This window comes from Saccoglossus kowalevskii, chromosome 4, assembly GCF_978046115.1.
Source record: "Saccoglossus kowalevskii chromosome 4, keSacKowa6.1, whole genome shotgun sequence".
NCBI classification, from domain to species: domain Eukaryota; kingdom Metazoa; phylum Hemichordata; class Enteropneusta; family Harrimaniidae; genus Saccoglossus; species Saccoglossus kowalevskii.
Genome location: NC_140644.1, coordinates 28,348,419 through 28,364,693, shown reverse-complemented (window position 1 = coordinate 28,364,693; position 16,275 = coordinate 28,348,419). Strand labels below are relative to the sequence as shown.

Genomic DNA, 16,275 nt, shown 5'->3' with positions numbered 1-16,275 from the left:
TGATTGACTTTTTTTTTAAAATGTACCGATAATTGCCCAGTTATAAAACAATATAGAATATGCTGATATTATATTGGAACCAATTTCAGTTCTAAATTTGATCTGGACTACCTCCAGATATACTTTTTGGAGATTCTGAAGACCTGTCTGTAGAAAATTTTTAATTGGGGGGTTGCTTTTGATCACAAGTTACTGCAGGCATTCCATTGTGGCAGCTGTCAACTTGGCTTTTAATAGAGACCACTGATGGATGGAAAGTTGATTTGCCAAGCATTGTGGGTGATTCATGCGTGGTGATAGTCTAGGGTTGTTAATAGCTACAGATGAAGAGAGTCATAGTCAGGTGACGACAGGTGTAGATACAACTCAACATTCCACCTTTTGGTTTCGTCACCAAGCTCACTTTTGTAACACCCACGAACTCCTCAGGTACGTGCACGAATCCTTGTAATTGTGGGTTAACTACAATACTGCCTCATATCGAGTTCCTCATTCTTAATAGGTGAATGTACAAAATAATTTACTGTTTGTAAGTTTTATATCTTCTGTTCAAAGCATGATTGTTTATTAATACTAGCAATTGTTTGTGTTTTATTAAACTACAACTGTACTATATGTAATACAGGTAACAGGGTCAAAATAAAAGCCTGTCCACATGTCCAGACAGTTTTATTAAACTAGTATATGTAATACAGGTAACAGGGTCAAAATAAAAGCCTGTTCACATGTCCAGACAGGCAGATTTCAGCTTAGGCAGATAAAAATAGAAATTGTAGAGAGGTGAATAAAGATATAATGTTTTTACTGACTGACCAAGATTTTATTTTAAATAATAAGTTGTAATTCATCTTGCTCAGAAAAAGTACATCATCAGGCATTAGTCAACAATCTGTTCATTCCTGGATAATCTTCAAAACCACAAGCATTTTACAACTTAGTTGGTCATAAAGGTAGTATTTAATAGCTGTCTAAATAAGGTAACTGTTTAAGTTTTTATGGGAAGGGGGCGTTAAGAATAAGACCTGGAATGTGTGTATTAAAAATATTTTTGCATTAGCAAATAGCCAAATTTGTTGAGCTCCAAAATTGGGATTCATTTCCAGAAATATTGAGGAATATAAGAAAAAATTGGGCTAAAAAGTCTATAGGTGAGAAGGTTAATGGAAATTAAACAAACAATTTATTTTTAGTTGGAAACCCCCCCCCCCTCCTCCACCTCCTCCTCATTTATTCAATGACACCCTTCTTATCTTTATCTTGTAATCTATTGATGTCACTCAAAACTGAAAAGTACCATCTTGGCACACTGTGAATACTGGTACTCAAAGCATTAATCAGATCTCTTTTTTTGGTTGCATATCACAATCTCCATAGTCTCAATGTACATACCTCTTGACTTTTTTCCATTTCTACGCCTCATTACAATAAGATAATAACGATTGCGAAATGATAGCCAATAATATTTGTGGCTTTCAGGTAATGAATTTGCATACCTATCACGATATGGATTGTGTTCACCCTAATCTTGGAGTAGTGAACTTAATACTGTTGTTTTGAAATAAACATAGATGAACTAGTTCTAGCTTCAGATGTTTATATTACAAAACTTTAGTGCTGATTGTATTTTAGGTTTTCACATCATTTTGTCTGTTATTGGTATGTTGGTAAAATTGCCCCATTCAAATGGCAGTGTTCTTTGATGGGTTGAATTTTGTTTCAGTTGAAATGGCAAATACGTTAAGTCTCCCGTCACCATGGCAGTGTAAGAACAGCTTATTTTAATGTGTCAACAATCATACCCATCCCAGTAACAGTGCTGTTTTCAGCTGTTGCAGGCAAGGACAATTTGACTGCCAGCAACTTAACAAATTTGACTTGTTTGCTTTCTCATGTTTTAGCAGTGATTTTAAAAACAAAGCGAGCAGCTCACACAATCATATTAACATTGTAACAATGGATAATTAATCTTGAAAGGAACAGGAGACTGGAATTTCAACAATTTACAGATGACAATTGTTAATTTAAAAGTTATTTTTGTTGCGTCTAGTTTTCTATAATAGAAATTCTTTCCTCTGAGAAGCAGGCCACAACTTTGTTCATAGGTCATGAGGTTAGGAGTATATGATTGTCGATGGCGGATTGGTCTGCTAGTTGAATCGCACACAGAATAACATTCTTTTTCATTCTCTTCGGTCAATTGTGTTGTCTTTTTAGTTATTATTGTGCCTACTGATGTTAAAGAGAAAATTGTATTCAAGCATGGCCTGTGTTAAAATATAGAGGGCGCTGTTCTAATTGAGTGGGTGATTGGGTCTGTCATAAACATGAAAAGCAATGAATCGGTGAAGTTTAATGCTTGTTTAACCATTTCACTGCTTACTCTACTTTTATAATGCCCCTTAAATTTTATTGAATTAAAGATATTTGAGCATTTTTTAAAGCAATTTCATGTGTTCAAACCCAAGGATAACTTTAAAAAATTTACAGAAAACTTGCAGTAACATTTTTGGTGGGAAATATGAAGACTTTTGAAAAGCACTGTTTTTATGAATCCTTTGTTTGGCTTTCCATACTCTTGCAATTATCCTGAATTCTCTTACTATTTTTGTCATGATAACAGTGTTAAGATTTGTTTACATTAATTATTAGATTTGCATGATTACCAGTTGGATAATATAATAATAATAATACTGGTAATAATAATAATAATAATAATAATAATAATGATGATAAAGATAAAGCACTTACTTGTATAGTGCTATAAATCTAGATGGTAAAATTAAAACAAAAATTCCTTGTTATTTTGGCTTGCTTATTGAGAAATAATATGTTTATTCCATTCTCTAGGCCACTGGCCCAAAAGTACAATAGTTCGGTCTACCTATATCATAGGATGACTGTTCTACCTATTCAACCGTAAGTCTTTCTATTCCAAGTATTAAGTTTTATAAACAAACATTTAATTCTATTCAGCTTGGTTGTTATGTCATCCACATTGTTTTATGGGCCTTTAAATGAGAGACATCAGTTGTTATGACAACTATATATAATAGTAACACAAATGACTTGTTTGTGTTATTCGAATATACTTAACTGTTCAAATTCAACATAGGATGAAGATTTATTTAATATTTATTTTTGATTCATTTCTACAAAGATGTGTTATCATTAAAATATGCCCGAAATGTTGTGCGATTGTTTGTGCACATAATAATTTAAAAAAATTATTGATTAAATGACATAAAATTGAAATTTTAATTTTTGAAAGAAATAGTGTGTGTTCACGGTCCAGGTTCATGACTGTATCATTCTGTTAGGTGCTTGATATGTTTATTTTTATTTGCCGAAGTGTTTTGTTTTTGCTTTCTATGTTCCTCAGTAACCAGGTAATTGTTTGGAGGTGTTGCATTACGTATGCTGACTGGAATGCATGGTATGCGAACTCTTGACCCCATCTTTTGTAGGGTCTTTATGCGTTTTGTATCCCGTTACTGGGAATAATAGTCTCATGTTCTGCCAGATGTTGATGTGGGCAGTACCATTCTAACTATAATGATTTTTGTCATTGTTTGGAGGGACGTTGATTTGGTTCTAGTCACATCAGCTCTAGAATAAGCCAGGACTTTGAATGAAATCTCAAATTCTGTTATAAAATCTATGCGTAAAAACAAGATCTCTTTTATTCCTATTATTGCCTATTATGCTTGTCCCTTTTGTGTTACTCTAGTGGTGCAGCCTGTGTGGACTGCTAACCTATTCCATGACATGTACTGATTACATTGTGGACAGGAGTCTGCTTTTATCATAAAGCGTGTCCATCTATTTGTTCACTTATTGTTCTGTGGTGTGTGTGTCCGCTACACTTCGATCTCTGTATAAAGCTTCCGGAAGTTCACGGGTCGCTGAGAAATAACAGTCCTTCTGGTTACACTCCAATTCAAAAGGTAATTTTATATTCGTGTTTGAAATTTTACCCTTCATGACAGGGCTGTGTTTTCCACATTTTTGAATAACTTTGTTTTCAAGCATGCAAACTAATTATTTTGTTTCATATTCAAACCAAATAGTATATGAACGATGCCAGAAAGTAGGTCTGTAAGACAACATTGCAGTCAAAACCGTGCATGTCAATTTCCTAGTAATAACATTAATAATCTCCCAGTTATTGTCAATTGATGCTGTTGCCATGGACACCTGTTGATTCGATGAAACAGGCATGCCATATAACTAATACTTTCTCTCAAAATATGACATGTATCTTGCATAAAATATCATTTATTCCTCATATCAAATATTACCAAATAAAACATGTAATTATCATTAGGTACACATACATGTCGTATATCATGATGACATGTGTTCTGATGTAATAGCCTCATTAGGTGGACATGTGACTGTTTATTTAGTATGGCCCTTGTATGATAACAATTGACACTTTTCAAACGAGCATTAAAAGTAATAATTTCCATGAGATATAAATGAATAGAAACAAAAACCAAAATAATTTGATAAGCTGTGGTCATTCTACATTTATAGTCTAATAACCTATCATCATCTGGGTACAACCTTGAATAACTCATTATATATGCACACCACAAACCTTGCATAACTCATTATATATGCACACCACAAACCTTGCATAACTCATTATATATGCACACCACAAACCTTGCATAACTCATTATATACGCACACCACAAACCTTGCATAACTCATTATATATGCACACCACAACCTTGCCTAACTCATTATATATGCACACCACAAACCTTGCATAACTCATTATATATGCACACCACAAACCTTGCATAACTCATTATATATGCACATCACAAACCTTGCATAACTCATTATATACGCACACCACAAACCTTGCATAACTCATTATATATGCACACCACAACCTTGCCTAACTCATTATATATGCACACCACAAACCTTGCATAACTCAATATATATGCACACAAACCTTGCATAACTCATTATATATGCAAACCAACCTTCAATAACTCATTATATATGCACATCGCAAACCTTGCATAACTCATTATATATGCACACCACAAACCTTTCATAACTCATTATATATGCACACCAACATTGCATAACTCATCATAGATGTACACAAACCTTGCCCAACATATTATATATGCACACCACGCTTGCATAACTCATTTTATATGCACATCAACCTGGTGTAACTCATTTATTTGCACATAAATCTTGTGTAACTCATTATGTATGCACACCAACCTTGCCCAACTCATTATGTATGCACACCAACCTTGCCCAACTCATTATATATGCACACAAACCTTGCATAACTCATTATATATGCACACCAACTTTGTATAACTCATTATATATGCACACCAACCTTGCCCAACTCATTATATATGCACATCAACTTTGTATAACTCATTATATATGCACACAAACCTTGTATAACCTGTAACATTTAAAAACAGTTTTCATGGTTATTGAACCTATACTCAAACCCCTGCAGTCATTGTATGATACTAGTAACAAGTTTATTTAGGTTGACCCCAGGCATAGGCGTATGACACCGACATACAACACCATTGTGGTCATTGCAGTAAAGATATACATGTATAGTGCTCTGAACCCATAGAATAAATAAATGCAATTCTACAAAAGATATGCATGTATGGTCAAGCGATGTTCTTGTTTTCTGACCTGAATTTTACATTATCGAATTAGACCCAGATAAACATAATTTAGATGTTAATTATATTGCTATAGTCTATCTGCCCTTGGGCTCTAGCATGTTTTCATGGTAAGGCTTAATGCTTGTGTATTATTGCTGTATTCAGTGTTGTTGATCCTTTTTGGCTGTACACTAGTGTTTCTGTACAGCGAGGGGATCACTGTTAAAAATGCTGTTGAATGGCAAGGTGTTATTCTTAATTAATCATGGTGTAGTAACAGTAACAAACTTGTATTTTTGAATTACCACGATTGTATCAACTGAATTGAACTTTTTTTTCTGCATACCATTGAACTTTTGACCCTAGAATTAGGAGCAGTGAGAAAATGTTTATTGTTGATAAAGTGATGACAATATTCTTTACTCATTATATCAGTAGTTGTTTCATTTTTATTTGTCTCTGTATTTCATATTTACATTAAAATTAAATTTTCATCTGTATTATATTCTAGTAAGGTTTTGGCTGCAGCTGTTGCAATCAGCAAATCTATAGGTCATTGTGCCGAATTAGGAAGTTCATGGGGTCATTGTGTCGAATCAGCGAGTCCATGGGGTCATTGTGTCGAATCAGCGAGTCCATAGGGTCATTGTGTCGAATCAGCGAGTCCATGGGGTCATTGTGTCGAATCAGTGAGTCCATGGGGTCATTGTGTCGAATCAGCGAGTCCATGTGGTCATTGTGTCGAATCAGCGAGTCCATGTGGTCATTGTGTCGAATCAGCGAGTCCATGTGGTCATTGTGTCGAATCAGCGAGTTCATGTGGTCATTGTGTCGAATCTGCGAGTCCATGTGGTCATTGTGTTGAATCCGCGAGTCTATAGGGTCATTGTGTCAAATCCGCAAGTCTATGGGGTCATTGTGTCGAATCAGCAAGTCCATGGGGTCATTGTGTAGAATCAGCGAGTCCATGTGGTCATTGTGTCGAGTCAGCGAGTCCATGTGGTCATTGTGTCGAATCCGCGAGTCCATGTGGTCATTGTGTCGAATCCGCGAGTCTATAGGGTCATTGTGTCAAATCCGCGAGTCTATAGGGTCATTGTGTCAAATCCGCAAGTCTATAGGGTCATTGTGTCAAATCCGCAAGTCTATAGGGTCATTGTGTCAAATCCGCAAGTCTATAGGGTCATTGTGTCGAATCCGCAAGTCTATGGGGTCATTGTGTCGAATCCGCAAGTCTATGGGGTCATTGTGTCGAATCAGCAAGTCTATGGGGTCATTGTGTCGAATCAGCAAGTCTATGGGGTCATTGTGTTGAATCAGCAAGTCTAAGGGGTCATTGTCTCGAATCAGCAAGTCTATGGGGTCATTGTGTCGAATCAGCAAGTCTATGGGGTCATTGTGTCGAATCAGCAAGTCTATGGGGTCATTGTGTCGAATCAGCAAGTCCATGGGGTCATTGTGTCGAATCAGCGAGTCCATGTGGTCATTGTGTCGAATCAGCGAGTCCATGTGGTCATTGTGTCGAATCAGCGAGTCCATGTGGTTATTGTGTCGAATCAGCGAGTCCATGTGGTCATTGTGTCGAATCAGCGAGTCCATGTGGTCATTGTGTTGAATCAGCGAGTCCATGTGGTCATTGTGTCGAATCAGCGAGTCCATGTGGTCATTGTGTCGAATCAGCGAGTTCATGTGGTCATTGTGTCGAATCAGCAAGTCTATGGGGTCATTGTGTCGAATCAGCAAGTCTATGGGGTCATTGTGTTGAATCAGCAAGTCCATGGGGTCATTGTGTCGAATCAGCGAGTCCATGTGGTCATTGTGTCGAATCAGCGAGTCCATGTGGTCATTGTGTCGAATCAGCGAGTCCATGTGGTCATTGTGTCGAATCCGCGAGTCCATGTGGTCATTGTGTCGAATCCGCGAGTCTATAGGGTCATTGTGTCAAATCCGCAAGTCTATGGGGTCATTGTGTCGAATCAGCAAGTCTATGGGGTCATTGTGTCGAATCAGCAAGTATATGGGGTCATTGTGTCGAATCAGCAAGTCTATGGGTCATTGTGTCGAATCAGCAAGTCTATGGGGTCATTGTGTCGAATCAGCAAGTCTATGGGGTCATTGTCTCGAATCAGTAAGTCTATGGGGTCATTGTGTCGAATCAGCAAGTCTATGGGGTCATTGTGTCGAATCAGCAAGTCTATGGGGTCATTGTGTCGAATCAGCAAGTCTATGGGGTCATTGTGTCGAATCAGCAAGTCTATGGGGTCATTGTGTCGAATCAGCAAGTCTATGGGGTCATTGTGTCGAATCAGCAAGTCTATGGGGTCATTGTGTCGAATCAGCAAGTCTATGGGGTCATTGTGTCGAATCAGCAAGTCTATGGGGTCATTGTGTCGAATCAGCAAGTCTATGGGGTCATTGTGTCGAATCAGCAAGTCCATGGGGTCATTGTGTCGAATCAGCGAGTCCATGGGGTCATTGTGTCGAATCAGCGAGTCCATGTGGTCATTGTGTCGAATCCGCGAGTCCATGTGGTCATTGTGTCGAATCCGCGAGTCTATGGGGTCATTGTGTCGAATCCGCGAGTCTATGGGGTCATTGTGTCGAATCCGCAAGTCTATGGGGTCATTGTGTCGATTCCGCAAGCCTATGGGGTCATTGTGTCGAATCAGCAAGTCTATGGGGTCATTGTGTCGAATCAGCAAGTCTATGGGGTCATTGTGTCGAATCAGCAAGTCTATGGGGTCATTGTGTCGAATCAGCAAGTCTATGGGGTCATTGTGTCGAATCAGCAAGTCTATGGAGTCATTGTGTCGAATCAGCAAGTCTATGGGGTCATTGTGTCGAATCAGCAAGTCTATGGGGTCATTGTGTCTAATCAGCAAGTCTATGGCGTCATTGTGTCGAATCAGCAAGTCTATGGGGTCATTGTGTCGAATCAGCAAGTCTATGGGGTCATTGTGTCGAATCAGCAAGTCTATGGGGTCATTGTGTCGAATCAGCAAGTTTATGGAGTCATTGTGTCGAATCAGCAAGTCTATGGGGTCATTGTGTCGAATCAGCAAGTCTATGGGGTCATTGTGTCGAATCAGCAAGTCTATGGGGTCATTGTGTCGAATCAGCAAGTCTATGGGGTCATTGTGTCGAATCAGCAAGTCTATGGGGTCATTGTGTCGAATCAGCAAGTCTATGGGGTCATTGTGTCGAACTAGGAAGTCTATGGGGGCATTGTGTCAAATCAGGAAGTCTATGGGGGCATTGTGTCAAATCAGGAAGTCTATTGTGTCGAAGTAACAGTCCTGTGCCACATTCACCATACAACTTACATGAATTCTCATAACAAAGCCACACACAACATGCAACTTCACTTTCCCATGGTCACCCATACTTACACCACGTCCAGAGTCATATTTCAGAACCTGTGGATCAAATCTGTTCATTCTTTGCATGTGCCTAGTACTTTATATGGGACATATGAACATGCAGTGGTTTACTGGTTCAATCCAAGATGGCTGACTAACAGCCATTTTGTTTTTTGATAATGTGGTATCTTATGCATGCTTTGTTAGTTGTACATACAATTTAGTACATAACAGAACATTATACATATGTATTGTTGATATGTTTCTTTTCTCTTCAAATTATACATGTTAGGATACATGTCCACAATATTTAGTTTTACAATTGTGTCAAAGATGGTTGACTGCCTACAATCTTACTTTTTGACCATACTATTATCATACTTCCCCGAGTATTAGCCCAGGGGCCTGAACAGGTAAAATCGGGAAAATTGGGGGGGTGGGCTTATACTCGATGACCACCTCAGAAAAGATAATTTTTTGGGGTTTTAAAATTGTAACCCTCTTCGCAGCCTCGAAATATCATTCAAACTACATTTTTCGTTCACAACGTCGGTCTCGGAGAAATATTACGTCTTTTTGATTTCCACCACAGGTCACGTCTTTCGTTAACCAATCAAAATGCTGTGTCGCACAGACGAAGTTTTCCAATTATTGGCGAAGTATTTCTTTCAACGCAATGCGGAAGTGAATTACCGCGGTGTTAAAATGCGATCTGATTTCGACAAAAAACAGTGATTTTTTTTCCCCTAAAGCTGTTCATTCGCAATTTTCGTAAAGTAAACTGAGGGTGGAGGAAGTATTTAAACGTTTCACGGTTGCCAACAAGTCATGTCGAAGAATAGTTTGCTCGTTCACATCTCATTCACAAAGGTCTCAATGGACATGATTATTCGGAAAAGTAAAACGATGTTCAATGACCAGGTTTCAGGACTTGATGACACATATTTGGCGTTTCTAAAACTACTCAAAAGTAATATGGATTACTTCAGTATTGCAACATCGGGATTCATCGTGAGTAAATAACAGAATAGAAAAGGTGCGAACCATGTTCCGTACGTTCGCCGGCCATACACTCTGAAATTAATGTGAGTTCTCTTGTAAAAGCAGCAACCAAACTACCATACCAATCACGATTATTATGCAATGAATTACACTTTTTACTTGCATATTTTAATAAATGTCAACGCCCGGTAAAAACCCCTGGCCGATACTCGGGGATGCCCTCAACTTGTTGAATGTCTTAAAACAGAGGGTGGGCTTATACTCGGGAAGGGGTTTATACTCGGGGAAGTACGGTATATCACTGTACATGAGCCTGGACAAATGAAATTTAGTTTGAATTCAAAAAATGTATGAATCGCATATCCTGTTTAATTTCTGACCATATATTTTGATTTTGGAAGAGTAATTTAATACATTGTACATGTACATCTAATTTCTGTTGATACTAGACGAGTCAATTATTCACTTTCAATTACTAACTATGCTTTAGGTCCATAAATGTTATTACCGTAACATGCATGAATAACATTTCCCCTAACTGTAACTGGTACTATGCCATTAACCATGACTTGTTTTTTTCTATTTTTACTGAAACATACATGTATATCAGTTAAAAATACTGTGCCAAATTAGTGATACTAAAATTACACATTTATGCTAGCTAAAAAAAAGTACAAATATAGCATTTTTTAGGTTTTACAACAAAAATAATCTTTATTTCATTTTATTTTACTATTTGAAAAATTAAACTGTATGACCAAATCCACATAAATTACAAACCAGTAAGGTTTTTTTTTTGAGCCATCATTTCCATTAGAGTATAGTAAAAATACACATGCTTTGCGTTTACTGTATACTGATGACTTATTTTGACCAAGGACTTCCCTGTACATACACTACTAATAGAACAAATACTGTATCTACATGAATAGGTAATTTGCTTCCATTACTTACATGTTTGTGAAATGAATGTTGTAACACAAACATTTCAATTCCCTGTTTGTCCTTAATAAGCATAAATCTTCAAATATTTTGGATTTTATCTATGTATTAGACTGTTATTTATGGTTTTAGGCTGATGCAGCTGGTTCCTCATTCCAATCAGGGATGGTTACCTAGCAACAAGTTTGTGTGCTTTATACACCATATGCTATATAATATGTTTATGTATTTTCAAATCTGCCAAATTCTATCCATACAACAGACAGTTACATGTATTTCCATTATAAGAGTATGATTATACATGTATATTGTTATTATCACATCAATATGGTATACCTATTGTGAGTGCATTCAGCTTTTCTGAGATTTTTATTCATTCAGTATTAACCATATTTTTGTAATTCTGAATTTGATTTGGAAACTATTAAAATTTTAATAAAATTTTTGTGTGGAAGGAAATTGTTTTGGTGTTTCTTACATCAAAAAATAATAAATAATAATTGGTTGGTCATTACAGCTTGGTTCACTTTTAGTAGTGTTAAAATTTGTGAATTTAATATATTTTGTTGTTGAAATAAAATTAATTAAATAAAAAGTGCATGGAAAATCAGAGATGAAAAACATGTCCTTAGTACTTGTCTAGCAGCAAGCTTAAGAAATTTGTTTATTTTTTTCCATTGAAGTTCTTATCTTGACAATTGGTGGATAAATAATATAATAATATTGCACTTATATCAAGTATGATGAGAATGTTCAAATGTTAGTGACCGTTTGTTATCAGCGAACAGCGTGCACAGAACAGCAGAGCCTACTGTACACAAATGGACATGATTTATTAGAGCTATGGAATGTCCGGAATGTCGCCATTATTGACATAAATATAAATTATTAATTAATGTGTCTGAGTGCTATTGCGTGTATGTATGCATGAATATTTGTTTATTAAATGGAAACGCTTAATATACGTTTTCATATTAGTGTTTTGCATAAAAAGTCATCTACCCTGTATATTGAATATTATATGAGAGGGTGATGACAACAGTATTAACATTTGCAAGATATTTTGCATATTTTTTCTGTGTTTAAGAGCAACATAAACGAGCTAGACAGAGTTAACTCTGCCATGGTTAACTCGGCCAGACTAATGACATTCCATTGATACCAAAAAAAAAGGTATTTTTAGTCCACTCATTAAATACATCTGTTGCAAAAATCTCAATTCATTTCCGCACTTTAGGACCAGTGCGTCATAGTTTTTAGTGTTCATTAAAAATGTATGCAATATATATTACCAAATAATGCAGAATTTTATGAATACAGCCTGGTTATTTTTTTATGGCAACTCTTTTAAAAAACAGGAAGATTACAACATGCAAATCATACTATAAACTGAAAATACTGAAAATGTGTCTATTAAACAGTTCACTGTATTTGCTGTTGTCCACTTTTTTTTTCTTCCACAAAATAATCCTTATCAAAATTTGTTTCCACAAATAACGTTGATAACTATTGTATCTGATAACAATTTCTGCAACATGCTTTAATTTATTGCTACAATTGTTTTTAAGTGTGACTACACTGTGAAAATATTATTGAAAATTCACACACTACTTTAATAATGTTGATTTTTTTAACATACTTTTTACATTGTGCAATTTCTTGCTGTGAAAAGAGACAAACTAAAGGCATCATTTGCACTGCTACACAAAGAATAATGACATCATTTGCACTGCTACACAAAGAATGGTGACATCTTTTGCACTGCAACACAAAGAATAATGACATCATTTGCACTGCTACACAAAGAATGATGACATCTTTTGCACTGCAACACAAAGAATGATGACATCATTTGCACTGCAACACAAAGAATGATGACATCATTTGCACTGCAACACAAAGAATGATGACATAATTCACACTGAATTAGGAGGAATGCCAAAATATAATGCTCTAACATTCAAAAGCTCTGAAAATTATTAAATTATGGTAATCTGTTGTACATATTTCTCATAGTTCAGTGAATTTAAATCGTTAAATATTTCAAGTATCAAGACTTTGGGTCTCATGAATTAATTCAACTTTAAGACAAGGTTTGAGTCGCATTAACCTTTACAACATTTCAAATTCATCATTAAATCATTTAATAGTTTACAGCATAATATTGCCCAATTACTCAAACTGCATTTATCATTGAATTCCCCTTCATTGTATTGAGCAATTAAAAACTCTTCTACTCATAGAAAAAACAATATTTTTCAATAAATTCCTTTTTTTAACTCTAGTTACCACAGACTCCTCCTACCCATGCACCCAGGCTATAAAATCTTCTGCTTATCACCTCAGTCACAAATATTGAGTTTTGAATGCACGCATTATTATTATGGGTACAGTGGAATTTAAGCAACATCCATCAAACCAGACCTAATTTTCAACTATTAAGTACAGTTTGTGATCCTGCCATTTTTCAGTTGCCACATAGTAAGTAATACACGTCCAGTTGCACGGCAACCTGAAGATCCTAAGTTTTGCAGGGCTCTTGATCTTGCTACTTTGTTATAATAAATTCACGTAACTGTCTTTATAAGGTGACGTATTCCAAGGTGCCTGGAAACCGTGTACAAGTTGACATCAGCGGCTTCAGAATCGCTCCTGACTTCAACCTAGATTCTCATAAATTGACGAAACTTGTCCTCCCCTAACCGAGCTACTTGAAATGCAGCCACTGTCATCAGACATTAGTGTTGCTCTGTTACCATGCGAGTTCATTATTGTATTGTTGAGTTTGCACATAAGATTTTGAATATTTAGTTACATTTCTAGGTTACATAAATGTAACTGTTCAGTAATTTTGTGTTGATTAGAAGATACAGATTAATTAACTTACAACATTTAGCGTATAACATTGTATTATTAAATTAATGTATATGTTTGTTTTTGTTCTTATTCAGATTGATCCTGGTGGGAAAGCAGACGACCAAGGTTCACTACAAGTGGGTGATGTCATTTTAGAAATCAACGATGTCCAGTGTGCTTCACAGTCGGAAGCGTTACAGTTAATCCATAGTGCCTTCAAAACCCTCACACTTACGCTACAAAGGTAGGGTTTATATTTATTAGTCCTTGTCAAATGTAGTCTGAAACAAGGATTGTTAGTTTTTGTGACCATTCCAAAACTTTTTTTTGTTCAAATTTAGTACAGAGAAGTAATATTGGTCTACATGAGCATGTTGATTTTTTTTAATTACATTTTATCACCCCCCATTCATAATTGTGTTAAACATCGCATGTGACCGTTTCTGATGCAGTTTTTTTTTAATTTAATTAAAAATGGCAAGCTTGTGACCATGAATTTATTGTGTGTGTCCTTAACTATTTTTCGAACATACCTCGACGTATTTTGTTTCAATTTGATACAAAGACAAGACATAGGCACTTTAATTTTCTTTTCATATTGTTGAATGAGTGGCCATTTTTACAAATTGTAAGCATGAACATAAAAGTACAAACATTTTCCCAGCATGCAAAGTGTGTGTTTGGTTTTAAGAGTTACCAGTGCCAAACTGAATTTTGACCATATATTAAAACTTTATTTATATCATGTGTTTGTTAGATTTAGATCTGAGGTCAAAAGTTGTGTAGATTCAACTCTGACACAATAGGCGCCTAACTTTGATGGCTGTTTAATATCATAATATACCCTATAACTGTTGTATAACATGTAATTGTTATATCTCATCAATTGTTTGACGTACACCATGAGGTCATTGACCTTAACTAAGGGAGCTATTGGTGCAGAGTCTGGTCTCACTTCACTCAAGTACATTGGATTGCTGTGACTCATTTCCATGTTGTTGTTATTACAGTTGTTGCTACTATGATCACTGCTATATATTTTATGCAGAAACTTACAGAGACTTTTGTTAAATGCCCTTACATTTCTGGTTGAAAAATAATGAATAACTGGTCTTCAGTACGAGCTGTGCCGTCACTCAATGTTTTTTTCAAATACAGATTTGGGACTTTCCCAGGCAGTGTAAGTTTTGAGTACTCTTTTTGTTTGTCATTTCAAATTGTTTCAAAAAAAGTGATGTAATTGTTGAAGTGGGCTGGTTTACTGATATGTTGTATCAAAGTCTATGTTGTGCAGGGGGTGAAGGACTAATTGCTACTAGACCCTGAAAGGTTTCACAAGTTAATCATTTATTGGTTCAATCTATTAATGATAGTTATCATGATGATGAAGGATTTATGTTACTTTTTATAATGATTAATATAGTCAATGTTATATGATAATGAGTTACCACAGTCAGAAATTTAGTTAATAATTTACACCCCCTCCCATCATGAACAATTTAGTATTTTCTTTGTTTTTAAATATTTATTTCTCCTTTTGAAATATTTATTTTCTCTGTATGAACCATTTACAAAATGGGTGTTTCCAAAATAGCTTTCTAAACAGGATGATGATGTTAACAAGATTGAGCTTCAGTACCTTATTGTGTTTACCACCCTATGATGTGCTAGAGGATGGTAGATGTTTGCAAGGGAGATAACATCATTGAATCAAGCAAAGAAAAAGTATATCTCTTGATGAATCAAATGGGGTACATGTTACGATAGAGGTTGACCTCTTTCCTATTGTCTTGCTGTTGTTTAAGTAAAGGCTTGGATTTATTGGCTTACTCTAGGTGTTCTACTGTCACTGAGGTGTTAATCACAAAGAAACAATCCAAGTATAAAAGTAGGATAGAATGTGTTGCTAAATGAAGTTAATGAAACTATTATTCGTAGTTATGAGCATTCTGACTAATAATAAAATCCATCTTAGAGATTGATCATTAGATGTTTCAAAAAGGGAAATGTTGGAAAAACTGCAGATTTTTGTTTTCCCTTTTACTAGAGCTAGACTTTTTATTTGGTTGTTTTTCTGTGCAGATTTTCTGACAGATCCCTTGCAAATATCAGACATCACTGTTGTCCTATGAACAATATGATGTCCATTTCTATTGTTCTCTAAGCATGCTTGGAATTTAATAAATTTGATGCAAACGTTCGTCTTTAACAAAACATTTACTTGACCACCTCGTAACTGTATGCACAAAAACATTTACTGGATGATCGTCCTTTATACGTAGTTGTGAATCGATCCTGGTACCTCATTGATGTCAATAGTTTTATGTACTCCGTCAAATTTCAAAAGAGACATTCTAACTTTAAGTGTTTTGTTATCCTTGGAATCTATCTTGGTTTATTTTTATGACAATTTTTATGATTGTCCACTTTGAGCAAAAAAAAACACA

The 16,275-nt window shown here is 35.7% G+C and overlaps 1 protein-coding gene across 2 annotated transcripts in view; it reads left to right on the top strand.

Moving 5' to 3' along the window:
- The window catches only part of LOC102807114 (uncharacterized), a 101,388-nt gene that overhangs the window by 28,893 nt on the left and 56,220 nt on the right, over positions 1–16,275 (top strand). For both annotated transcript variants that reach the window (XM_006821344.3, XM_078012575.2), the window contains exon 2: positions 13,924–14,072. In XM_006821344.3, coding sequence (XP_006821407.2) covers positions 13,924–14,072 — 149 coding nt within the window. The remainder of the gene's footprint in view (positions 1–13,923; positions 14,073–16,275) is intronic.